Source organism: Panicum virgatum, chromosome 5N, assembly GCF_016808335.1.
Source record: "Panicum virgatum strain AP13 chromosome 5N, P.virgatum_v5, whole genome shotgun sequence".
Lineage (NCBI taxonomy): Eukaryota > Viridiplantae > Streptophyta > Magnoliopsida > Poales > Poaceae > Panicum > Panicum virgatum.
Window position 1 is genome coordinate 37,203,869 of NC_053149.1, and position 27,504 is coordinate 37,231,372.

At 46.2% G+C, this 27,504-nt stretch overlaps 1 protein-coding gene across 1 annotated transcript; it reads left to right on the forward strand.

The window, feature by feature from the left end:
* The first annotated feature begins 796 nt into the window (after nt 1-796).
* Nucleotides 797-4,686, forward strand: LOC120675987 (lysM domain receptor-like kinase 3). The gene is made up of 10 exons (XM_039957190.1): nt 797-1,770; nt 2,239-2,442; nt 2,521-2,660; nt 2,740-2,829; nt 2,931-3,036; nt 3,379-3,530; nt 3,606-3,703; nt 3,792-3,930; nt 4,055-4,153; nt 4,236-4,686. The coding sequence occupies exons 1-10, from the start codon at nt 1,113-1,115 to the stop codon at nt 4,398-4,400; spliced, it is 1,851 nt and encodes a 616-aa protein (XP_039813124.1). The 5' UTR covers nt 797-1,112; the 3' UTR covers nt 4,401-4,686.
* The last annotated feature ends 22,818 nt before the right edge of the window (nt 4,687-27,504 follow it).

The window sequence follows — 27,504 nt, forward strand, 5'->3', positions numbered from 1 at the left end:
CGTCCGCCTCTTAATCTCCCTGAAATCAAAAAAAATATGCAGTTTCTTCCCGGCTCGCGCGCGTCCTGTACTAGTGTACACTAGAGCTGCCCTGAGCCTGCAGAGTAGCATCATCTACAAATCAGTGCTTCCATGAAGAGAGGCTTGGCTGCTTATTTTCAAATGTAAGGTTATTTCTTTGTTTCCAGATATTCCCGGCAGCAATGATGGACACGTCCATTTAAAGAAGCTGTTATTGTTGTCCTTTGTTTCTATCATCGTGCTGAAATGAATCCTGGAGAAATTTCTCTCTGTCAAACAGGGGTAAAAGTTAAAGTAGACTATTGTCAAATTTTGTTTGTGTCCCAGCAGATACCACTGATAGTTTTAATTCCCTTATTGGCACAATTTTTTTAGGAAGACAACTGGATATAGCTCTGTCGTTGCATGTGTTTGGCTAATTGTAAAATCAATGATATATGCGGGAGTATGAACTTTGTAAAAGATCACAAACACAGTACTTTATATTTTACATTGATGGATATTCCTTGCTGACTTTATATGTATTGTTATTTGTGCAATAAAGATGCTATACGTTAATGCTCTTCTGCAGTATTAGTGAGAAATACTAATAGCACATTTTCATCTGTATCTATCCGTGTTGAATTGAACGAATGAATAGTCAATATGCTGTTTCAGTCTCCCTTAGCAAACAGCATATGTCATGCTGTCATTTTCAGTTCTTTATTATGTTTTTCAGGTTTAGAAGTATAACAATTAAATTAACTCTAAACCATGCAAAATATGCCAGATGTTGGAAGCAAGAGACAAGCTTGACTCCTTCATACTCCATGAGGACTGCAGCTAGCTGGCCAATTTGTTCAGTATTGGACTAGAGTTGATGGACATTGTGAAAGCTTAAATACGCTATAATGTCATTTTCCAATGCTCCAAATCATTTAGAGCTTCAGGGAAGCGGATTTAACAAGGAACAACAGTGGCGGCTAACTGGCTGTGCCAGGCAATTGACATCCAGGAAGTCCAAGGTATCGTACAAGCACTGCATGACAAGTTTGTGCTACAAATAAACATCCTTTGTAACCAAATTTCATTTGCCTCTCCGCTTGCTCACCATGGCCAAACTTGGTTCCCTGTTCTTCCTCACCTTGTTTCTGCAACACCACCATACCAGCGCTTCTTTGATTGATAGGCGAAGTGTAGCATCAACTGCAGAATGGCAACCCATGCACTGCAATGCTGTGCCCATCAACCCTTCATGCAACTCATTCCTCTATGTCACTCCTGAAGGGCGTAACTTGTCAGAGATAGTCTCTGTCTTCAGTGGGAATCAATCTCTCATCAAGCCTATCAAGCGACTCTCTGGTTCAGAGGACCTGTTGGTGGGTGTGTCGTGCATGTGTGAGGCTATCAACGACACCCTGAGTGCTTTTTTTCATGACACTCAATACAAAGTGGAGCAGGGCAATACACCTGACACTGTCAAGATCAACAAATTTAGTGGGCTTGCGATGAATATTGGTGACGGCAAGGTACTGATTACAAATGAGACGATTACAGTTCACCTTCCATGTGGCTGTTCCCCAACAGCATCAGATGGAGTCTTGTCCTATGCAGTACAGGAGGAAGATACCCTGAGCACTATTGCAAGCGTGTTCGGATCAAGTTCACAAGATATCTTAAACTTGAATCCAAGTGTAACGAATCCTGATTTCATCAAACCAGGCTGGATCTTGTTTATCCCGATGGGAGTTACTGGTTCTTCTAAGAAAAGTGAGTCAATGATTATTGCCAACTAAATATTTTCATACTTAACCTTTTGTAAATTCCTTGTACTTATTCACGTGACTTTTGCTACAAGATATTCGTACCATCGGCATTCTACATTTCATATAATATGAGAGGCAGACTATTCTTTTCTGTGAAATTTAATTTTCTTTCTTCTATGGCCCTGTTTGGGACGGTGGTTGAGAATCGCGCGACGCTTATACGCGTAAGCGGCTCGGAGCCCGCGTCTGCGATTCTAGCCCGCGCAGTTCATTTTTTCGCGTTTCGCATTGCGGGCGGCGAGCGAACGCGCGTTCACCGCGGGGCGTTCGGCGGGATTTTTTCGCTTTTCTCGCTCATACGCGACGCATCGCGGTTCCAAACAGGGCCTATCAATAAGTGCTATTTTCGGCCGCATTGACAACTGAAAGCTAACATTTTGTCTTTTCTTTTTTTGATTTTGATCACTTTTAGAGATTGGTAGTTTGTCAATCATCATGGCAGCATCCATATCAGCTGCAGTACTGCTCCTCTGTGTGTTCACTGTCATCCTTCGCATCAAAAGGAGGTCTTCTCAGCTCAATGTTGAAGCGCCAGAGATTAAAATGGAGAGAGCTCCCAGCAACACAAGCATTGCTGCTCTGGAGAGCCGTTTCTTCCCTTCCATGAGAATAACAGGTCTAGTGTGTTCCTTACTCTGCTCATAATATTTAGCTAAACATGCATATCTCATTACTCTGAATTGATTCTTTGCAGATATTGATCCATTTCAAACAGAGAGGCCTGTGATTTTCAGCTTGAAAGTAGTTGGAGATGCTACTGCAAATTTCGATGAGAAAAGAAAGATTGGTGAGGGAGGTTATGGAAGTGTTTACCTTGGTTTCATAGGAGCACATGTAAGATTATCTCTATAATCTGATGCGGCCTATTGTATACGTGAAGCAAAAAGATCCTGATGTGTGACTTTGACTGCAGGAAATTGCAGTTAAGAAGATGAAAGCAAGCAAATCAAAGGAGTTCTTTGCAGAGCTAAAAGTTCTTTGCAAAGTGCATCATATAAACGTGGTATGTAGTTAATTCATAGGACCTAGGAGGTATAGAATATTTTTGTGTGATGATCATTTACATATAAATGCAAACTTTTCTGACACTTCAATTACACAAAGGTTGAGTTGATTGGTTATGCTGCTGGGGATGATCACCTGTACCTTGTTTACGAATATGTCCAGAATGGTTCACTTAATGATCATCTACACGATCCATTGCTGAAAGGTATGCGACAGAAAGACAGTGATGGGGTTGTGTCAAGTTTAAGCAGTGCTCCCGCCAGTAAATAGAATTTAAACTAATATGATTTTGGCAGTCAATGTCTGTATGGATATTTATGTATCCATCTAGATAATTTTGCTGTAAGATTTTTATTTTAATATTTTTGTTTGTTAGGTTCCATAAATGCATTACCCAATAAACTAGAGACCAGAATTATTTGAAATTGCAAACAATATCCATTTCTTATAAATATTTTGGAATCAGGAATTTCTTGTATTATATGAACCCGTGCATGTCATTGAGTTTAAACAGAAACAAACTTGCTTTCATGTTTTTTTCTTTTAGGTCACCAGCTTCTTTCGTGGACTGCAAGAACACAGATAGCATTGGATGCAGCACGTGGTATTGAGTATATCCATGACCATACAAAGGCCTGCTATGTGCATCGTGACATCAAAACTAGCAATATTCTGCTCGATAATGGATTAAGAGCTAAAGTGAGTTCCTTTTGAACCATCAAATTTTAGTGTACCTTCTCAGATATTACTAGCTTATTATTACCTGTTTAACAGGTTGCAGATTTTGGGCTAGTGAAGCTCGTTCAGCGCAGCGATGAAGAAGAATGTGTGGCGACTCGTTTAGTTGGAACACCAGGCTACCTTCCGCCTGAGTTAGTTTTCTTTTGAATTTGATGAGCGCTTCCACCAACTGATGCAATTTCATATGTAGTACTCACAAGTATGAATATAATGCTGCAGATCAGTTCTTGAACTTCACATGACTACCAAGTCTGACGTGTACGCATTTGGAGTAGTTCTTGCAGAGCTCATCACTGGACTCCGTGCCCTTATACGGGATAATAAAGAAGTTAATAAGATGAAGTCACTAATCGCCATTGTAAGAGCCCATGAAAGCACTTAACGTCTGGTGTTATTCATTTTTGTGGTTTGCTTACTGATTTTCAGCAAGGTTGTATCAATAATCCAATAGAAACGATAAATATATGTCATTCTGTCCACAGATGAGGAAAGCCTTCAAATCAGAAGATCTAGAGAACTCATTGGAGACAATTATAGATGCCAACTTGAAGGACAACTACCCCATTGAAGAAGTGTGCAAGGTTAGTGAAATGCAAATGTGTATACCTGCTATTTGATTCAAACATCTCGGTTAATGGTATCTTTCCTTTGTCGGTTTTATAGATGGCAAACATTTCAATGTGGTGCCTAAGTGAGGATCCAATGAACCGGCCTGAAATGAGGGACATTATGCCAACTCTTTCTCAAATCCATCTGACCTCAATCGAGTGGGAAGCGTCACTTGGAGGTGATGGTGAAGTATTTAGCGGTGTTTCCAACGGCAGATGATCAGACGCCATGCTTTCACCTGGGGGAAGAAGAATGCACTCCTTATAATTTTATTTGAAGGAGAATGGTTCTTGCACTGCCGTGTGTGAATTTATTCCATTCTTTGTGAACTTTTTGAAATTTGGTCTAAAAAACCTTTTTGAAATGTTCACGTTTTCGTATGAGGGTTCTTCTTGCAAGCTTGTTCTTAAGGACATCCATATCCATAGTACTCGCACAACTTTACGTGTATACATAAATGTTATTCTTTTGGGATTTAGCTATAACAATCTCTCGGCAAGCTAAAATCTAGAGTGGAATCATCATAATGATGAGTTACTGTAATGTGTATGCTGTTTAAACGAAGACTACTAACTTGAGCAGTTTGATGTCCAAAAGTCCATTGACGTGTGTAATATTGTTTAACTCTGCTACGGTTCCCCTATACCTGATGTTGCCAATGGTCGCTGGCTCGCTGGTTGGTAGTTGGCACTGCTACTGCGCTAGTTCATGAGCGATTTCACCTTCTCTGAAGTCTGTGTTTTTCCAGGTCTAATATTTGTATGAGGCGGTACCATAAAAAAGAATGCAGGCCGGCCGGCCGGTCACTCATTCTTCTGTTTCAAGATAGGAGCTACGCAGGATGCTTTTCTTGTCCAGGATAGGACAACGGGACAAGCAGTCGCCACTTGTTCAATCTCGGCACCCCAGAAATGAGTGCAGGCCAAACTTTTTACATATAATTTGACATTGTCCACCAGGCGTCGTTGAGCTTGTTGTCTTGTGCCATTTGGTTCTAAATTAAACGTCTACCTAAGAATTATTCAGCTTCGCCAGCTACTACTGTTTCTTTATTTCCTTTTAGATAATATATAAATTTCCACCTACATGTTCATCCGTCAACTACACGACGTGTTTGCATGGCGTATGCACTCAAAATATATCCTGCACCACGGCCGGCCACAAATATGAATTGCTGGAAATATATTTAGGATGTGATCTTGTCATTTAAGGAATTAAAAGAACTAATGGCATCTTTACCACCTAAATGTGATTAAGAAAAGTTATTAGGCCATAATCAGTGGGCCCAGATTAGTTTCCAAACTAAGAGCAAGGCCCTGCACCCGTAACACTATAATCTAAGGGGGTGGTTGACTCTATTATCTTTTAAAATTCTAAACATGATTAGCCATCCTAAATCCGATTTCTAAGCGTACTGGAGGGGAGCATAAGATCTTGGCCTGTTGTTCATCTACATTCTTTAACAACTTAGGCTATAAGCTTTAAATCTGGTGAAGATTCAAGTCTACTTCACCTACGTCAACACATCTACAAGAACAAAGGCATATATGGCATTGCAAGGCTCTGGTTAGTTCTAAGTTTATGATTTTTGCATTAAGTTTGATTAGTGATTATTCTGTTTATGGTTAATTAGTTCTAACAATTGATATCAGACCCACCTTAGTCCTGACAAGATCCTAATCCAGAGTCATAAATTATAATGTCTTTGTTAATCAGATTAGATCCATTTATGCACAAATTCATGATCAGATTAATGCACAGAACCACCTTAATGCCTATCATGAGATTAGTTCACATCTGGATCAGTTTTTATGTTTAAGCTTTATATGCAATTAGCATCTACAATAAAGCTTATGTACGAGGAATGCATCAGATTAGATCTAGTTTCATGCAATTAGTCCTTGCAGATTGGGTTTACGCGTAGCTTTAAATGCTAATTTGATAATGTTATGTGCAAATCAGTGTGATGCAATTAGTAGATTGGATCTACTATAACTTGTTTCACGTGCAATGAATAAAGATTGGATTTGTCAAGCCTAACTTATATGTAATAATGCTAAAGCAGATCCATGTTAAGTATATTAATGTGCAATTAACCCTAATCTAATTCGGTTTAAGACTAATTGTTAATCTGTTCATGTAATTAATGCCGAATTAGATCTAATTTTAGTTCGTTAATGCATCGCTGAGAAAGTTAGAGCCAAAATTAGATGAATTTCATGATTAAATTAACAATTTGGGTTCTAGGGTTTTTGGCTGCTAAGTTTTTTCCCCATATCGGTCCCTGGTAAGTTATTTTTTCGCAAAATTAGATGCATCAATAAACAATTGGGAGGGGAAAGCAAATTTCAGCCGCATAAGAAAATTCTGCAAATTTTCTAATGAACCCTAACCCTAACCCGAGGCTAAGCACGAGGATGTGCCTTACCTCAGGATGATGGGGGCCGTTCGTTCTGTGCGCCGCATAGCCGCCGGCGTGCATCTTTGACGAGCAACTCGTGCGCATCAGCTACGCACAACTCGGCCAAATAATGCACCAAGGTGGAGCCCCTCGACGGCGTGCGCGTGATTAGGCTGCACGGCGGGAGGGTCCACGATGGAGCATGGCATGGTCAGAGCTCGCCGTAAGAGGAAGCGGCGCCGCGTGAGTTGCGGCGGACTGAGCCAAGGTGGGCGCACGATGCTCACGCACTACTACAGAACAGGCCTTTGTTCCAGGCCATTTGTCCCGGTTGCCTTTGGGCCCGGGACAATAGGTGGCTTTTGTCCCGGGTCCAACGGCTAGCCGGGCCAGTAGGGGGGACAGGGGCCTTTTGTCCCGGTTGGTTCCACCAACCGAGACAAAAAGGGTTCCTTTGGTCGCGGCCTTTTGTCACGGTTGGAGCCACCAACCGGGACAAAAGGGGTTTCTTTGGTCCCGGTTGGTGCCTCCAACCGGGACAAAAGGCCATGTCCCCCTTATCCCCTTCCCTCTCCCCCGCCTGAGCCATTTAGCTCACTTGTTCTTGCTGTTTTTGGCTCGGGAGAGGGGAGTTCTTGCTCATTTCTTCACCACATTTGTGAAGATCTTTGATTCCCCGTCCATCCATCGGCTCTAAAGGTTTGGGGCTTGTTTTTCTCTTCTTCCATTGCTTGTGTAGCCCATTTCTTGCTTTAGAAATAGAAAAAATGTGTAGCTCATTTCTTGGACATTTAGATTGCATATGTAGGTGTGATTTTATTTTAGATTTAGATGAGCATGTGGATAGTAGAAATTTTTAGAATGAGTGTAGACACTTCATGTGATTTACTTGTATATATGACCATATTGTGGATAGTTGATTTTTGTATTAATGAATAAATTAATGAAATGGGTATATTAGAATTTTTTGTATTATGAATGGATTATTTTGACACTCTAGTGATGTATTCGTTCATGCTCACACTGAAACCATCTAGAAGCTTAAAAAATCTTTATTTCGAAACAAGTATACGTCGTTAATCTCCATTCAATGGTGATGGCACTATATTTCAGGGATACACGATGCGTTATAAGGACGTCACCAATGGGCTGGTCGCAACACCAGCACTTGAAGTTAATACGAACACAATATTTGGCACAGTCAGCGTGGCCGTTGTTATACTGAGAGCATATCAACGTGCATACTGCTTGTGCCAAGTGTTGTGTTTCTATCAACCGTAAATGTTAGTGTTGCGACTGGCCTATTGGTGACGTAATTGTACAGCACCGTGTCCCCCCAAAAGGCAGTGTCATCACCGCAGGGTCGAGGTTACCGACATATATATTTTCTAAAATAATTTTTTTCTAGAGGGTTTCTGGATATTAAAAAGAGTGTTCTCCTGGAACTGAATGGTATCAAAATAATTAGGAGTTATAGAGATTTCTTTCAATTAATTAGAGATTTTGTCTTTTTTATATGTTTTCATTGTTATTTGCAAAAGTAATTAATTTGATAATTGTAATTGTAATAGTAAATAATATTTGTATTGTAATTGAAAGAATTTATAATTTTGTGAAAAATAAAAGTGTTTTCCAGTAAAATATGGCTTCAGCAGCTGGAGGGAGTGGCGCCGGTGGGGTGATCGTTGTCCTTCTGGAGAGAAGGACACTACTCTAGTAGGTCGTCGGTGCACGAAATCTAGCGCTTTTCATAGGGTAGTGATCCGTTATTTGGAAAAAAAATATAGAGAATGTGTGGCAAGGGGCGAGGAACCTCCGTTTGATCTTGAGAATTTGTTGTGGTGTTACGGTTCGTCACCACCAAACTCAGAAGTTTCAGCTCCGCCATCTTCTTCTGCGCCAGCAAAAAATCTGTTAGAGCATTCTGCGTTCCCACACAAGGACGATTGAAAACGTATGTGTTGTTGTGCGAATTTTTAAGTTGCATGTTGAGTACTCCTTTGTTAAGTTCTGTAATAGATTAAGTACTCCTTTTAATTAATCATGATGTATGATGGATATTGCAGATCTTTAAATTATTCATGTTATGTTACATTTAGTTTAATTTAGGTTTGATATATTTTATTTATTCAATATGTGTAAAGAATTCAAACCGATTCCTTTAAAATGCAGATGGACCGGCAATAGATGTACAATGCTGACCGATGTTCTAACGAATTCATTGAAGGTCTGCATTATTTTTTATCTGTGTCTGAGGCAAACAAGAAAAATAGTTTTATGTGCTGCCCGTGTGTTAATTGCAAGAATAACAAGGATTACTCCTCTTCAAGAATCCTACACAGCCACATTTTCGCAAATGGTTTCATGGAGAAGTATGTTTGTTGGACGAAGCACGGAGAATAGGGGGTTACCATGGAAGACAATGAAGAAGAAGATTTTGACGACCACTTTCCCGGGAATGCTGGATTCAGTGCATTCGATGATGATATACCCATGGAAGAGCCCGAAGTAGATGTAGCAGAAGTTGATCCCAGCGACGATCTGGGGCAGGCACTGCACAATGTGCGGGCAGACTGTGAGAGTGAAACGGAGAGGTTGAAGTTCCAGAAGATGTTAGAGGACCACCGTAAGCTGTTGTACCCAGACTGTGAAAATGGATTGAAGAAGCTTGGCACCACCTTGGAGTTGCTGCAATAGAAGGCGACAAATGGTGTATCCAACAAGGGATTTGGTGAATTACTGAAACTTGTTAAAAAAAATACTTCCTAAGGACAACGAGTTGCCTACCACAACGTATGAAGCCAAACAACTTGTTTGCACTCTAGAATTGGAAGTGCAAAAGATACATGCATGCCCCAACGACTACATCCTCTACCGAGGCGAGTACGAGAATTTGGATGCATGCCCCGTATGCAGTGCATTGCGTTACAAGATCAGAAAAGATGATCCTGGCGATGTCGAGGGAGAGCGTCCCCGGAAGAGAGTTCCTGCTAAGGTCATGCGGTATTCGCCTATAATACTATGTTTGAAGCGTCTGTTTAGAAATAAAGATAATGCTAAGTTGATGTGATGGCACAAAGTGGAACGCAAGCAAGACTCGATGTTGAGACACCCCGCTGATGGGTCGCAGTGGAGAAAAATAGATAGAACGTACCCAGAATTCGAATTGGATGCGAGAAACATAAGGTTTGGTTTGAGTACGGATGGCATGAATCCTTTTGGTGAGATGAGTAGTGGTCATATCACTTGGCCTGTGACTCTTTGCATGTACAATCTTCCACCATGGCTCTGCATGAAACAAAAGTTCATCATGATGCCAATGCTTATCCCGGACCCAAAGCAGCCCGGAAATGACATTGATGTGTACCTAAGACCATTGGTCGAAGAGCTCTTATTGCTCTAGGGCGATGAAGGTGTACGTATGTGGGATGAATACAAACAGAAAAACTTCAACCTACGAGCATTGCTGTTCGTAACGATCAATGACTGGCCTGCTCTTTGTAACTTGTCAGGATATTTGAATAAGGGATACAAAGTATGCACACACTATTTAGATGATACCGATAATATATGGTTGACTCACTGTAAGAAGGTTGTATGCATGTGCCATCGTCGGTTTCTTCCCATCAGGCATCCGGTACGAAAGAAGGACAAGCATTTCAAAGGTCTAGCGGACCACCGAACAAAGCCGATGCACCGTAGTGGTAAAAACGTCTTCGACATGGTAAAAGATCTAGAAGTTATTTTTGGAAAGAGACCTGGTAGCCAACCTGTTCCGAACGAAAACGGAATGACGCCCATGTGGAAGAAGAAATCTATATTTTGGGAGCTACCGTATGGGGAAGTCTTATATGTTCGACATGCAATTAATGTGATGCACCTCACGAAGAATCTTTGCGTCAACCTGATAGCATTCTTGGGAGTTTATAGAAAGACAAAAGATACACTAGAAGCACGTCAAGAATTGCAACGTATAGAAGAACGAGATGTCTTACATCCATAATAGCGAGATAATGGACGAGAATACTTAAGTCCTGCCAGCTATACTCTTAGCAAGGAAGAGAATGAAAGCATGTTTGACTGCTTGAGCAGTATAAAGGTTTCATCTGGATACTCATCCAATATAAAAGTAATCCTAAATTTGGCAGAGAAGAAATTTACAAATCTTAAATCCCATGACTGCCACGTGCTTATGACCGAACTTCTTCCGGATGTGCTGTGGGGGATTTTGCCTGATAACGTCCGATTAACCATCGTGAAGCTATGTGCCTTCCTCAACGCAATTTCTCAGAAGATAATTGACCCGGACAATTTGATAAAGCTGTAAAACGATGTGGTGCAATGCCTTGTTGGCTTTGAGCTGATATTTCCACTATCTTTCTTCAACATCATGGCACATCTTCTAGTGCACCTTGTGAAAGAGATTGATATCCTCGGACCAGTATTTCTACACAACATGTTCCCATTCGAAAGGTTCATGGGGGTACTCAAGAAATGTGTTCATAATCGAGCTCGTCTAGAAGGAAGCATCGCCAGTTCCTACGGAACTGAGGAGGTCATTGACTTTTGTGTTGACTTTATTGATGATCTTAAACCGATTGGGGTCCCTGAATCGCGATATGAGGGGAGACTAAATGGAAAGGGTACATTAGGAAAGAAATCTTATGTCTGCACAGATGATTTCTCATTCAAGAAAGCGCATTATCCGATTCTTCAACAATCATCCTTAGTTGACCTGTATATCGAGGAACACAAGAAGATTCTGCTCTCCGAATTTCCGGAAAAGTCTGAGGCATGGATTACACGTGAGCACATGAACACTTTCGGCAGCTGGTTGCGGAAGCATCTAATGCATAACTTGGATATAAGTGAACAACTGTTGTTATTGGCTAGGGGACCATCTTGGAATATCTTAACATACCAAGGGTATGAGATAAATGGAAACACATTTTATACGATAGCCTAAGATAAAAAGAGTACCAACCAAAATAGCGGTGTCCGTATGGATGCCACAGACAATAATGGAAAAAAGGACACATATTACGGCTACATTGAAGAGATATGGGAGCTAGATTACGGTCCTAATTTCAAGGTGCCTCTATTTCGTTGCCAATGGATTAAGCTATCTGGAGGAGGGGTAACAAAAGATGAGTATGGGATGACAATAGTTGATCTCAACAATCTTGGGTATAGAGACGAGCCGTTTATCCAAGCCCAGGATGTCGCTAAGGTTTTCTACATTAAGGACATGTCCAGCAAGCCAAAGAAGGGGATAAACAAGCAAAAGGATGAGCCTAAGTGACACATAGTTCTATCAGGGAAGAGAAACATCGTTGGAGTGGAGGACAAGACAGACTTGTCAGAAGAATATAATAACTTTGTTGTCATTCCACCTTTGGAAGTAAATGCTGATCCATGCATCCTACTAGCCAATGATTATGCTCCATACTTGCGCCGTGATCATAATCATGGGATATTTGTCAAGAGAAAGTCTGTTACCACTAATCTTTCATATACTTGAATCATTTTCTATTATTCTATAGAAAAGTAATGACAATTCGAATATTTTTATTATATATGTACCGTGCCATTATCCTTTATGTGTTATATATATATATATATATCATTTTTATAGTTTTCACTTAATTATTAGACTCAAGTATAATTTTCATACAATAATATGGATTACTCAACTAATTTTATTTATTTCATGAAACTACATTCACATTAACACACTATACTCTCTCACTAACACACACAATCTCACTAACACACACTACCTCACAAACTCACACACTACTCATTAATATCATGAAATTGTTTAGTTTTATGTAAAACTCACTTTCTGTCGAAAAGCAAAAGTTTAAAAAAAATTATTCACCTAATATATTTTTGCATGGTCAAAATAAAAATTACGATTTCAAAAAAGTATATTTCGTTGACCCAATCACTTGAATGAAAATTAAACATTTTTATTGCGTGTATCAAGCCTATATAGAGATAAGAAATTTTGTTCCATAATTTTTGGAACCATAATTTTTTTAACTAAATTAATAAGTGAAAGCCTATTTTAAAAGAGAAGTAAAAAGAAACAAATAAAAAAGAGAAAGATTTGGCGGTAATGAGGAAAAACGGGCCCCTTTTGTCCCAGGTGGTAGATCCACCCGGGAATTTTCCCGGCCCGCATAAAAACACCTTTTGTCCCGGGTGGAGATAAGACCCGGGACAAAAGGACACTTCGTGCTTTTCTTGATCTGCGCCGGCGCGCCATCGTCCCTCTGATCCGAACTGCCTCCTGCTTGCCACCGTCATCGTCCCTGAGCGCTGCTGACCACCGCCGACAGAGGACGCGCCGCCCGAGCTTCGCCGCCTCATCGTGCCATCGTCCCCGAGCGCCGTTGTCGCCAAGCGCTGCCCCAAGCGCTGTCGTCCTCCACCCGCGCGCCGCCGTGCCAGCCCCGACCTCACCTGCCGCCCTTCCGGCCCCCCGCCCTCGACGTCCCCCACCGCCCGAGCTCGCCGGCCCCGCCCTCGCCTGCCACCGTGCCGGCCCCTGCCCTCGAGCGACCTCCACTTCCGCCGGCCTGAGCTCGCCGGCCCCGACCTCGCCGGCCGCCGTGCCGGCCCCTCGCCCTCGACCGCCGCAGTGTCGCCGCGACCTCGACTGCTGGCGCGCTGCCCCTCTCGGCCGCCGCCTCGCCGACCCCTCGTGACGCACCACCACCGGCGCCGCCCAAGGATGTGAGCCCTTTGCTGACGTCAGCACTACTATGTGCTGATATCAGCACTACTATGTGCTGACGTCATTTTTTTATTATGTTAGAAAAAGTCGAAAATAGATAGGGGTTTGTAGAAAATAGGTAGAAAATTATATAAAATAGGTAGAAAATTATAGAAAATAGTTAAAAATTTAAAGAGAATAGGTACGAAAAAATAGATAATAGTTAGGAAATTGTAGAAAATTATTAGAAAATCATAGCAAATTGTTGAAGAATCATGAAAAATAGTTGAAAAAATCGTAGAACCATGTACTTAATATATATATAGTAGAATTGATTTATAGATATATTATTAGAATTCAATTATGGATATAGTGTTTTCTTTAATTATAGAGATATAGTGAGAATTATAGACTTTAATTATCATGTATTCATTATTTTATTATGTCATTCAAAGTCTTTAATTTATCATATATTTATTATTTAATTATGCCATTCAAAGACTTTAATTACATGTATTCTTCATTCTTAATTCAAAGGTGTCATTTATATTACTTCTCGAGCTCGCAAACTCGCGCTAACACACAAACTTACGCTCGGTCTCTCGCTCACTCACTCAACGGCGCGCGCGCACACACACACACACACATTCGTTCAACGCTCTCTCGCTGTCTCTTCACCGATCTCGACCGCTTGGAAAACCGGTTCCTAAGGCCGTTTCCAACCGTTACCAACATGTTTCCGATCGAATGGTTAGAGTATTTTCCATCTAAACGTCCATGTAAACGTAGTCCGATCCAAACACAGTCCCCTTCTCGACCTCGTCCATCTAAACGAATTCTGATCCAATCCTTGCAAATATGTGCATTTTTTAGAGAATTTTCTTAAGGGTTTTATTTGTATTCATTTTTTAGTTACGATGGACCCGCGACAACAAACAGACGCGGAAGACGAATAGTTCCTGTTGAATATGATTGCCGAAAGTGGTGGTGCACAAGGAGATGCCCCCGAATAAGCTGATGATGGCAGCAATACCGACATATATTTGAATATGTCCGGTGACGGAATTGAGGCACCATCCATTCAGGATGACGCTGCTGCAGAGGAAGATGACGCTGCTGGTGAACAAAGTGCTAATATACATATCACAACTATACTTACTTGTTTTGAAAAATCATATTTTCATCTGAATCTATATGAATACTATATAAATATATGAATATTTTTGTATAGCCGTCTGGATCATCGTCGCATCAGAAAAAGACGAAGCGAGGCCCGACAAAGAAAATGGAAAGGCGGTACATTATAATGGAAGTTGGTGCAGATGGTGAACCGATCGCTCCAAAAGCTGCCGCAAAAAAATTCGTAAGACAATCCGGATGTATTGTCAGGGACCACATCCCGATCAGCTTCAGGCTTTGGAAAGCTTCCAATCCAAGCGAGGAACGGGATGCGGTACCCGAAAGAGAAAAAGAATGGTGCTGGCAGAAGCTTAAGAAGAACTTCACAGTTCCAGTTGAATCAGAAGAGATATGCCTGGACCCTGAGCAAGATGGCCGAACAGCTGCAATCATTCAAGAAAATTTTGACGAAGAAATATATCAAGACTGGGACCACACCCGTGTTTACTGGTGAGCTCTAAAAGCTCAGGGGTCACTGGGATACATTTGTGCAATACAAGTCTTCAGAGCTTGGGCTTCAGAAGGTGCAGAAGGCCAAAGAAAATGCCTCGAAGAAAGTGTACCATCACACTCTAGGGCAAGGAGGCTACAAGCTTGCAATACCCAAATGGGAAAAGATGGAGCAGGATCTGCTTGACAGAAGCATCCAACCTGCGACCATGAACTGACCTGAAAGATCAAGGACCTGGTTTTATGGTCACGGGGGAAGCTTGAACCGGGCCAAAAATCCAGCTAGCAGCCCAGAGACTATAGGAGGCCATACAAGCAGCGACCGAGGGAACATTCTAGCTGGATAGAGAGAGGGACAAGTGTGCCCTTGGGAATCCAGAACATTCGGCCCGCACAAGAGGCAAAGGTGTGGTTCGGTGGAAGTATGGGTTCAGGGATTACATTGAATCATATAGAAGTCAACAAAGAAGAAAGAATGATGAGTGGGAGCACTTGCGAGGGCTAGAGGAACAGCTCATGTCACACGATCAAATACTGGAGGAAGAGGTTCAACGCCAAGTGGCCATAGCAATGAGCCCGCAACAACAAGCGCAACTAGTGTCTCCAGAGCCTAATGTCGCAGCTGATCATCTATATTAATGGAAAAACAACTGCGCTTCCACAAACGTCGCCGTCGAGACAACGGGGATCCAAGACGCAGTTGAAGCGACGGCCCCACAACAATTTTCAGTGGATGAGATCACCCAGCGGACACCTTGTGACCTGTAGACTGCCATTAAGAACTTAATGTTCACTGTTGCATACGGTACCGCCATGCCAACCCAACTAGCCGACGTGTACCACGGGCAGCAAATTCCAGCAGGATACACAAGAGTTGGCGTGGAGCAGGTGTGCCAGGATTGGGAGACGCTCGAGCTTGATATTCCTGGAGGTGATGGGGAGAGGACACTAGTAGAAGTCATTCATGGCTACATCATATGGGATAAGCGCTACATCGTCCTAAAGTCGGATGATCGAACACCAAGACCGGCATCTCAGCATGCCTCTCCAAGGCCGTCATCTCCGCAAAACTCCCCAAGGGCAGCACTGTCTCGGCAAGGTTCACTGGCACATTCTCCATCACCATCATCTCATGTGCCAATGAACACTCAAGCGTCACCGTCACCTCCTTGGTCACCCCCTCCGCCGGCAAAGAAACAGAAACAGCTGCCGGCAAAGAAGGTAGCTGCACCGACTAAGGAGCCTCCAAAGAAGGAAAAGAAGAAAAAAAACCAAGGAGGCTCCTATTAAACCCTGGAACATGAGCCTTGAAGAATGCGATCGAATAACTCATGATAGAGTTAAAGAGCACTTCAAGCCGAAGCCGAAGCCCGAGAAAGTGATAAATCTGGGAGATTTGAAAATTTTAAGGGAATGTGCGAAGCAAATAAGAGAAAATTCATTCCGAAAGATCCCCCTTCAGACTATGACCGCACAATTATCAAAACTACTGAGAAAAATAAGAGACAATCAAAGTTGTCGTCGTCCGACGTTCCACAGCTCAGAGCCCAAAAGAAACAATCAATAGAGCCTCTCGTAGTGGGATAGACGACACAACAACAAGACTTTGTTACATTTTTGAAAGAAGCAAACCTGACGGCGGCTCAGATTGCAGGGGGAGAAGATATTCCAATGGCCGAAGTGGTCGTCAAATGGACGTATGAGCCGGGCAAATCTCTTGTACCCCCCGAAGTAGTGTCTGTGCTTCCAACATAAATGTATAAGCTGCACCAGCACTACATGCGTGCAATGGCCGAATGCAACTTCATGCAGGGCGCAAAAGATTAAAGATGATGATTTCTTACGGGGGGAGGCCATTATATGGATAAACTGGGAAGAAGTTTACCAACTATTCCATCAGGAGGACCTCGACATCTCTATGGTCGGCTTGTGGGTTCTGTAAGTATTTTACTCTCCTTACGTATTGTTTTGCATGATCTCAACATACTGATCCCTTGATTTATTCGGTATCATGTAGAATGGAGATACAAACTTGCAAGAGAAAGGGATACTCTCACCTCGGCTTCATCGACCCAATTACATGTAATTGGAGGCTTCTACGTGACAATTCCGATGAGATATTCCAAAACTTGTTCAAGTACTTAAGTGTTTATCACAACAAGCAAATGATATTGTTTTCTTACAACTTTGCGTGGGTGATTCCTACCATCTAACTCTTTCTATTCTGTATCATCGAATTGTTTAAACCGTAACTATTCCGTATAATCTTGCAGTGAACACTGGGTCCTAATGCTCATACTTGTCGACATTAGCATGATGGTGGTTATGGACTCATTAAGGAGACCTCCAGAATAATACAGTGATCTTCTTAACATGATGAAAAAGTAATTCTACCACTACTCCCTCGATTACCGATACTTTGAATCACTTTGTTACTTGACTATAATTGTTCTAATCATGCACAGGGTTTGGAAAAAAGTCGCTAAAAATCATCCAGCCAAATTCGACATGGAATTGAAGATCAAGACAGATTTTGCGGTACGCACTTGGATGATTCTTTGCACGTTTCATTAGTTTTATTATATATTCATGTAAATACCTGATAATTTCTTCTCTCTTAAAGTGTATGAGGCAGAAACAAGGCACTAATTTATACGCATACTATATATGCGAGAACATCCACGGTCTGGTAGGTCCTTCAAGGGCCTTGGCAAATTGGGAGGAGGAAGTAAGTAAAAAACTTGTTAATGTTTGAACTCGTATTTTAATTAGTCAAAATTAATTATCCCCCTTTTCCATAGGTCGAGGAGATGCACGATAAACTCATACGGGAGAAAAAGATTATGGCGATTCAAGAACAATTGTCCGGATTTAATGTTGAGCAAGTCCTCGATCCAAAAGGCGAATTCTACTATGATGGACAATCTCACATTGACAATCACGGCAAATATGATAATATACGCATATATATGTAATTCAGAACGAATATACCTACGTAAATATATATATGTGTGTGTATGTATTATATTTCTATTTATGAGTATGTATGTATTATATATTTAAGGCCTCCAATAATATATGTGTATATATATATGTTTATATATGGAAACTATCTAGGACAAATATTATATAAGTAAATATATATATATGTATATATTAATGGTGATCTTACGCACTGAATTCCAATACATAAGTTTAATTGAAATGTAAAAGTATAATTGAAATAGAAAAAGAATTGAGAAAAGAAAAACATGGAAAAAAATGGACCTTTTGTCCGGGTTGGTAACACCAACCAGGACAAAAGGGTGCGCCGGCCACGTGGCGCTGGCAGCCCCTTTTGTCCCGGTTGGTGTTACCAACCGGGACAAAAGGGTGCTTTTTGTCCCGGTTGCCAGACCCGGGACAAAAGGGCATTGGCGGTCCCGATTGGGAAACCGGGATAACAGGGGTTTCCCAACCGGAACAAATCAGCGTTTCTGTAGTAGTGACGGATGCGGCCGGTGTCACGGCACCTGCGCACGCCATCAAGAGGCGAGCGAGGCCGGCGGTCTTGACACGGAGGCCGCATGAGCATATCTCGTAGCCGAGGCTATCCGCACTCATCTTCCTCTATATTCATCTTACAAAGAATATTCCTATCTAGTCATCCATATTCTCTCCTCTGTGTACAGTTTTGCTACAACCATTCATGCTCTATATATCTACTCTATCCCAACTATCACATATTTTATTCAATCATCCCACTACCATCTCATTTTTGTTTTTTTCTCTCCCTTTCCTTTCCACTCCTCTCCGCGCTCCACTGTGTCTATGCCCCTTCCTGCTCTCTCTTTCTCTCTCCGGCCTCCCATTCACCGAGCACGCGCGTGGGGCGGGCGGCCGGCGGCGCCGAGCGCGCACGGGAGCGGCGCGCGGGCGGCGGTGCCAAGATCGCGCAGGAGCGGCGAGCGCACGCGGCCGGCGGCGCCGAGCACACACGGGGCCCGGGCGGCCGGCGAGCCGCGATCGCGTGAAGGGCGGTCGGGCAGCGAGCGCGCGGCTCGAGGCCAGCTCCCATGGCGGCATCGATCTCCGCCGCCACCTCGAGCTCCTCCCTCCTCCTCCCTCGCTGCGCCGAAACCACTCCCTCCTCCCTCGCCGCGCTCGGACGCCGTCCTCGCCGCTCCCGGACGTCGCGAGGCGCTCCTTGCCCGCCTCTCCGGTGTGCGGCCCGGCCACCCTCGCCTCCCATGGCCGGCGCATCGAGCAGCCGGGGTTGGGGGCGGCGGGCGCGCGGCACAGCCGCACGGCGGAGGCGCGGCGAGGAGAAGCTGTGGCACGCACCGGCCTGTGCGGCGCGTCTGGCGCGGCGGCGGCGAGGTGAAAATGCGGCATGCGGCGGCTGTGCGGTGGTGCGGCCTCATGGGTGCGGCCAGGAAGCATAGCAGAGCCGTGTGCGGCAGCAGCAACTGCTGCGCGTGGCAGCGGCGGCAGCGGCCTTGTGTTTTTTTGGCGACGAGGGCCTCAATGGCCGGAGCAGGCGCCCTTCTCTTGCGCCGCTCCGGCCACGGCGAGGTGGTCCGCGCGCGGCCAGTGACGGCGGCAGCGGCACATGCGCAGCCCGCGGCGGCGACGGCGGCGCGCGCAGCCCCGTCCTCCCTCGCCGCGCGGAGCCGCCCCTCCTCCCTCCCTCCCGGCGCTTCCTCCCGGCGGCCATGGGCTTGGGCGGCGACGGCGGCTGGCGGGCCGGGGTGCGGCTGCGGCGGCGGCGGGCGCGCGGTGGCCTCCTCGACCCCGAGCTCCGGTGGCGTCCCGACCCCCCTCCCCCTCTCTCCGTCCGCTTCTCCCCGTCCCGGCGGAGGTCGCCAGCGGAGCTCGGGCATCAACGGGCTAGTGCGCGGCGGTTGGGAGGCATACGGGCCCGAGCCACGGTGGCAGGTAGCGGGCGTCCACTGCCAGCGCCAGATTTGGCGTGCGTCACGGCTTCCGCAATGATAGCGGGAGCCGTTGCGTACCCCGCTGCAGCTCTTTTTCCTCCATCGATACACTGAAGGAGCATTTACATGTCCCCGCTGCAGGCAGCCTAAGGTGGCCCGACCTGAGCGGCGACGTGGGGTTCTGTGCGCGTCAGGCGGCGGTGTAACACTCGCGTGTAAAGATAGAAACATATCGAATTTTTATGAAATCAAATTCGAATAGCACCTTTTGCAACATTTTAAATCGAATACGGATATGAATTCAGATATTCTCGGATACGAATGCAAAACGGATACCTTGGATTCGAATTCTAATTCGGATATTTACTCGATATATAAGATAATATTTAGCTATTTTCTTTATCGGTAGTTTTAGATTACAAAATCGTTATACATGGACAAACTAAAGTTTAACAATATAATAAAGATAGCTAGTTAAAAATAGATTATTTATTAGCAAATATGTTGATAAATAAATACATAAAAATTAGAAGGAAAAATATATTGCAATAAATATATAAATAATTTTTATTATATATAAATGAAAATATAAAAGTAATTTCAAGATAAAACAAGAATATATAAAAGTAAATTTAATCTTTTTATATCTTTGTTATAAAAATTAATATTATGGGGTATGAGAAATGAATATAAATTTTTAAAAAGTTTTTGAATGAAAATGGATACGGATAATGTCGGATATTGTCGAATACGTATATGGAATCAGATAGAGAAAATTAATGAGAATCTGATTCGGATGTATCCACTTTACTACCACATTAAATTCGAGTATAGATACATATATTCATATTGATATTTAAACAGATACATATGTAGGATAATTCGAATATGTAATTAAGATTAATTGTATGTCTAACATGATAATTAGCGCTAATTATATAAGTTAAAAGTTTAGTGTTTAGATAAAATAAAATTTAAAAGTTTAGTATTTAGATAAAATAGCCCAGTGTAGTCTTTCTAAAAAGTTGAGTGGCTTTTAACCAACATGAAAGTATAGTCAGGCCCAGTTTAGTTCGCGAAATTTTTTAGATTTTGTAACTGTAGCACTTTTATTTTTATTTAGTAATTAGTGTCCAATCATTAACTAATTAGGCTTAAAAGATTCATCTCATCATTTACAGCTAAATTGTGCAATTGGTTATTTTTTCAACTACATTTAATACTTCATGTATGTGTCCAAAAATTCGATGCGATAGAAAATCGTGAAAATTTTTGGAAACTAAACATACCCTCACTGTTTACATGCTAAGAAATTTATTGCCGTAGTATTCTCGTCCAAAAATTCCTCTGAAACCACGTTCGGATGGCTGAGGCTTATTGACGTAGTAGCTGATTCAATAGTATTTTGTATGAGAATATGATACTGTAGAGGTTGATAGTGGCTGATACTATAGCTGCTGGTTACTGTAGCGGCTATAGCTTCATGAATTTAAGCACCTATAATTCGTCAATATGTGTATGTACTCTACTGTAGCCAGCCATCCGAATAGGCATCGAACCAGCTGTTCGCTTGTCCTTGCTTCGTCCTCGTCCACTGGTCTTAGTCGTCGATGACTTCTTCAGGTCGTTTTCAAAAAAATTCACAAGCTACGGTATTTCGAACATTTAATTACTAATTAGGAGATCTTCGAGTAAAATCGCGAGACGAATCTAACAAACCTAATTATATAATGATTAGATAATGTCGTGATGTAGTAAACAATATCTAATGACTGATTAACCCTTTGTTTAGTTGCAAAGTTCAAAATTCCAATTTTTTTCCGACACCTGCATGGAGAATTAAATCTAGACGAAATAAAAAACATATTGTACAGTTTGCCTATAAATCGCGAGACGAATCTAATGAATCTAATTCGGCCGTAATTAGACGCTAAATTGCTATCGTAATGCTACAGTAAACAATCTCTAATGATGGATTAATTAGGCTCATTAGATTCGTCTCGCGATTTATAGACGAGTTTTTTAATTTATTTTGTGATTAGTCTATGTTTAGTACTTCAAATGTAGGAAGATGCCCTTTCAAAAATTTTACATAGCGCAACTAAACAAGGTCTAATTAGACTTAATAGATCTGTCTCGAGATTTTCTGTCTATCCGTGTAATTAGTTTTATAATTAGTTTATATTTAATATTCATAATTAGTCTATACTATAAAGATCGAAAATAATTGAAAATATTTGTTACTCAAATCAGATCCATCGTACTCCTCACATTGGACCCACCTGTCAGAGTCTAGAGAGGTGGGAAGAGGTGCAAACCCATAGAAACACCGTGTTAAAGGATGTTTCTGGCCAAAAGTTAATTCTTTTATCACCACACCGCTACGTACCCGCCCGCCATACCCGCTCATCATTGCATTGCCATTTCCTTTACCCACCCGACCAGTGGATGGACAGTTCGGCAGCGAGGGGAGCAGATTCCACGCCGCAGGGGCTCCGGCGGCATGAGGGCCGTTGTGGTGGCATGGCTCCAGCGAGGCGCTATGCCAGCGAGAAGGGGGCGGCGGCTCCAACGAGGTGTAGCGAGGTGAGGATGCTAAAAAAAAGTGTTATCTAAAGGAGCAAGCAACTGCAACGAGCAAGCGGACCAAGGCGGCCGGAGGAAGGAAGATGAGGTCGGTGGTGATCACGCGCAGCAGCGGGCCTGAGGTGCTAGAGCCCAAGGACGTGGAGGACCCGCCGCCGCTGGGGAAGCCGAGGTCCTCCCCCAGGCTGCCGGCGCGGGCGTCAACCGCCCCGAGACGCTCCAGCGCCACGGCTGCCACCACCCGCCGGCCCATCCCCGTACTCGGGGCTCTGAGTGCTCGGCACCATCGTCGTGCTCGGTCCCAACGTGCCCTCGCGATGGTCCGTATAGTGGCCATGCAGCCCGACAGCCCGCCTTATAGCCTATTTTTTGGCCCGACTTGGCCTGTTTCGTGCCCGAGCTGGCACAGCCTGGTACTTCGGGCTGTGCTTGGGCCGTCATCATAGCACGGCGGGTGGCCCGGCCCGGCACGAAGTTTAGACTATGGCCCGAAACGGTCTGTTAGCTTCATCTCCATCACTTCAGTTCGGGCCATACGTGAATAATCAGGCACAAGGCCTGCTTCGCTCCTCCTCTTCCCACGACCACACACCCCAAATCTTATCTGTTGCCCCTTTCTCTTCCCAGTTCCCACGACCACGCATTCCAAACGACCAAACATTATCTGTTGCTCGCTCTGTTGCTCACCATCACACACGCACGAATGCCAGCATCCTCCGCCTCCCTCATCCCTCCGGCCACCTCGCAGGAGGTGGAGACGGCGCGCCCGGGTTGGACTCATCCGGTTCTTGTCGGGTACTATGATTAGGAACACCCTAATCGGGGTACTAAGATTATTCTAAAAAACGCAAACACGTGTTAAGGTAGCTGGGCCCGCGAAGGCCCACGGCCTCCTTCCAATCTGGAAGAAAGGAAAAGACTCAAAGAAGCCCAGCATACGGCCCATTCGCACCCCTCTCGGACCCACGGGACGATCTCCGCCTCGCTCGAGGGCTCCCATTGGGACCCTCGACTACGCCCCGCATCTCCGCCTCACTCAAGGGTAGCGAACCTACCCTTGAGCGGGCAAATCATCTCCGCCTCGCTCGAGGGCAGTGAGCCTCCCTCGAGCAGGTAACTCATCTCTGTTTCGCTCGAGGCCACCCCTCGGCGTAAGGGACAAACGGCCCTGCCGCTCAACCGCCCGTCGTACGGAGGCATTGAATGCCAACCACTCCTCCACAGCGCTCAGGACAGATGGCGTCAGGCCGCCATTCCCCACAGTGGCTGTGACCGGAGTCCCATCCGCCAACTCCGGTCACTACTCCGCCATCCCGGATGTTGTGGCAGCACTGTGGGACCTACGACGCGGGACGCAGCGTGCTCGGCACTGCTCCCCGCACTATTCTGCCAACTCCGGCCGTCCGGACTCCACCTCATCACATGTATGGCCCCGGACCCGCCTCCTGTTTGGGAAGGAGTCCGGCGACGCTACACGCCCCTCCAAGAGGGACGCACAGCACACGCAGTCGGAGTCCCGGACCTGCCCCTTCGAGGGGCTCGGGACCTCCACGCAACCCTCGGACCTTCTTAATGCGCACGTTGGCACTCTATCCAAGGGGTCCGGGATCGCCGCGTGCCCCGCCACCGCTGGAGCACGCAGGACCCTGACCCGTAGGGCCCACAGAACGCCACATCGGGAGGATTGAATATTCTACAGTGACGACCACGTCGCCTGCTGGAGTTGGCAGGACGCCGGCGCGATCTCCGCGAGGTCAAGGACGACCACCACGCCCGACGCCATACCTCACAGTGTACTTCCCACAATACTCGATTATTGTATCCCCGCAACTTGGGGAAAAACGACAACCTCCGCGACCCCCTGTGCATGTACTCGTCCCTCCTTGTGTCTATAAAAGGAGGAGGTGGGCATCCCTTAAAGAGGTCAGTCGGCTCTCTAGGCACACACCGCTCAGAGCATACGCACTCACTCCTAGCTCCGACATCGCTATTCGCCACGCTCAACCCCTCTTCTAGCAGGGACTTGGGAGCTTCCCTCCCTCTCTCGCCTCGCTTGTACCCCCTACTACAAGCACTCCGGGTGCAGGATAATACAGTGCCCTCGCACACCCCTTTGCTGGACGTACGGCCCTGTGGCCGGAACCAGGATAAACTCGTGCGTTACTGTGTTGCCTCTTGCATCAATATTGGGGATGAGGAAACACACAACATTTACTAGTTTGGATCCGGACCCCCGGGTCAGGACACCGACAGTTGGCGCGCCAGGTAGGGGGTACGCTGCGTGACATTTTCTCTCTTTTGTTCCCATTTGATCTCCAGGGATGGCGAGCAGATCCAACCCATACCCCATGGGTGTTTCGGATCCGCTCCCAGCAGGATTCGTGATCTGGTTCGGGAGTCTTGAGTTTAGAGCAACCGGTAACGGTTACCTCATGGAGCTCCTCTCACCCAGACGCAACCCCGTCACTCCGACTTCACCAGCCCAGCACAACAGGCGCTCGGGCCATCATTCGCGACAAGCATGCGTGGAGCGGCGTCGTGCGGAACGCCACAGCTCCCCCACGTGGGTTGAGGCTGGCATGTCGCAACTTAGCATCGTGGCCAATGGGGCCACCGCTTCGTCATCACTTGCCTCGCCATCATCTGCGGCGGCACCGTCATCTGCTGCAGCACCAGTGCCTCCCAGGGGGGCTCGACCTCGCCGTCGCCCTTCCCCTTCGGGATGCGCAATGCTGCGACCTACGCTTCTTCGATCAGTTCTAACTTCACCGAGTATGTGGATCTGCCGGGTCATCACCTTCTGCCGATCCGCAACCTCATCGCGTCATCTCCTGACGAATCCTACCCTGAGACGGCGAGCTCAATCGCCGACGACGTCCACTTCTTCATGAACAACTTCATGGCCGAGGAGGCCGAGGACTACTCCGGGGTCCGCGACCCCGACGCATTCCGCTCGTTCCAGCTCGCGATGGCGTATTGCCTCACCTGCTCTGAGGACTCCAACGAGGGGGATTATGATCCCGCCCAGGAGTGTTTCATGGCCGACCTTGCGGACGAGCGAAACGACAACGCCCCGGGCGACAACGGGGACGGCGGGGTGGACGCACAAGCAAACCAACCAGTGGTGCCGCCTGCGGCCCCTTCTTCTTCGTCAAGCTCGGCGGCGCGGCAAGCACAGTTGGCACAGCTCAAAGAGCTCCAAGCCAAACTCGACGAACAGCGTCGGCAGACCCAAGAGCTGCGCACCGCGCTCGAGCAGCAGCGCACCGCACGTGGTGCACATGCTTAGGCGGCGGCGCGCGTTGCCCGGGAGCGTATCCTGGCGATGACAACGTCGACAAACCTCCGAAACTAAAGACGGCCGGCGAAAAACTCGTCGCTGCGGCCTACCTACTCCAAGCCATGCCCGAGCCATCGATGCCTTCGGGCCGCAACCTGCGCCGCGAGGCACAGGCGCTCATCGAGCAAGCTGCCGTGCAGCAAGCCGAGAGCTCTGCGTCTCGAATGCGCTCGAAAACCCGGGACTAGCCCGGTGGGACTGCACGCCAGGACCACGAGGCTACCGTGCACGCTCCACTGGCAGAGAAGGGCAAGGCAGCCGTAGCGCCCGGTGTGAAGGTACCCTCGGTGCACGACCACATCGGAAGGCCTCCCGCGAGGGAGCGGCTCCACGACACACGCGGGCACGCCAAAGACGGCAACGCCCGCTACATCGTCGGCGGCAGGAAGTACACCCCTCGACGGGGTGGACGCTTCGACCCCGAGCACGACAGGGGTGAGTCACCGGAGCCTCCGGGCACCCGGGTGTCAGCCTGGAGATTCGAACTGCTTCTTTTCCCCCGCGCTTTTGACAACCCACCACCCTCGTCAAGTACTCGGGCGAGACCGATCCTGCAGTCTGGCTCAACGATTACCGCCTAGCGTGCCAGCTAGGCGGTGCGACGGAAGACGCGATCATCATCCGCAACCTTCCTCTTCACCTTGCTGATGCCACACGAACGTGGCTCGAGCACTTGCCCACGGACCAGATCCACAATTGGCCCGACTTAGTCATGATCTTCGTGGGCAACTTCCAGGGCACATACGTGCACCCTGGGAACTCTTGGGACCTCAAAGGGTGTCGCCAGAAGCCCAACGAGTCCCTGCGCAACTACGTGCGGCGCTTCTCCAAGCAATGCACCGAGCTCCCCAGCGTCACCCACGTCGAGGTCATCAACGCCTTCCTCGAGGGTACGACGTGCAAGAACCTGGTGCACGAGCTTGCGAGAAGCCGACCCGCCAACACCAATGAGTTGTTCGACGCCGCAACCAACTACGCCGCCGGCGAGGAGGCTTTTGGTGCCATCTTCGACGACAAGCTGAGCAAGAGCAAGGACGATGCGCCCGCGGAGGGCAGCAATATCAAGCCCAACGCCCCCGCCAAGAAACAGAAGCGGGGGAGGAAGGGAAAGAAGCCGGTCCCACCGAACCAGCGCGGATCGGGGCAGGCAGAGGACTCCGAGGAGGCCTTCGCTGCCGCCCCGGATCGCAAAGGACCTCAAGGCCCCCCTCGAGGCGGTGGTGGCCCATTCGACGACATGCTTAAGAAGCCGTGTCCTTACCACAAGGGCTCGGTCAATCACACCCTCGAGCAATGCGAGATGCTCAAGAAATACTACAATCGCGTTGCACATCACGACGAGGACAGGAAAAAGGATGCTGGTGACAAAGGTGGAGACGACGAGTCCCCCACAGTGGAGAATGCCTTCTTCATCTTTGGAGGACCAACGACGAACATGACCTCTCGGCAGCGCAAGCGTGAGCGCGGGGAAGTTTTCTCCGTCACCAAGGCCATGCCATCCTACCTCGACTGGTCGGAGGATACCATCTCCTTTGGCCGCGAGGACCACCCCGACTACATCCCGCACCCGGGACGCTATCCGCTTGTTGTCGACCCCATCATCGGCAACACCCTCTTCTCCAAGGTGCTCATGGACGGAGGCAGCAGCCTAAACATCATGTACGCCCACACCTTGGAGCTCATAGGGATCGGATTGAACAAGCTTCGCCCCAGCAAGTTGCCATTTCATG

Excerpts from the sequence above, each read along its gene's own strand:
- LOC120675987 (XM_039957190.1), top strand. The coding sequence starts at position 1,113 with ATGGCCAAACTTGGTTCCCTGTTCTTCCTCACCTTGTTTCTGCAACAC. Across the intron at positions 2,443-2,520 it reads CCCTTCCATGAGAATAACAG|ATATTGATCCATTTCAAACA; the intron begins GTCTAGTGTGTT and ends GATTCTTTGCAG. Across the intron at positions 3,531-3,605 it reads ATAATGGATTAAGAGCTAAA|GTTGCAGATTTTGGGCTAGT; the intron begins GTGAGTTCCTTT and ends CCTGTTTAACAG.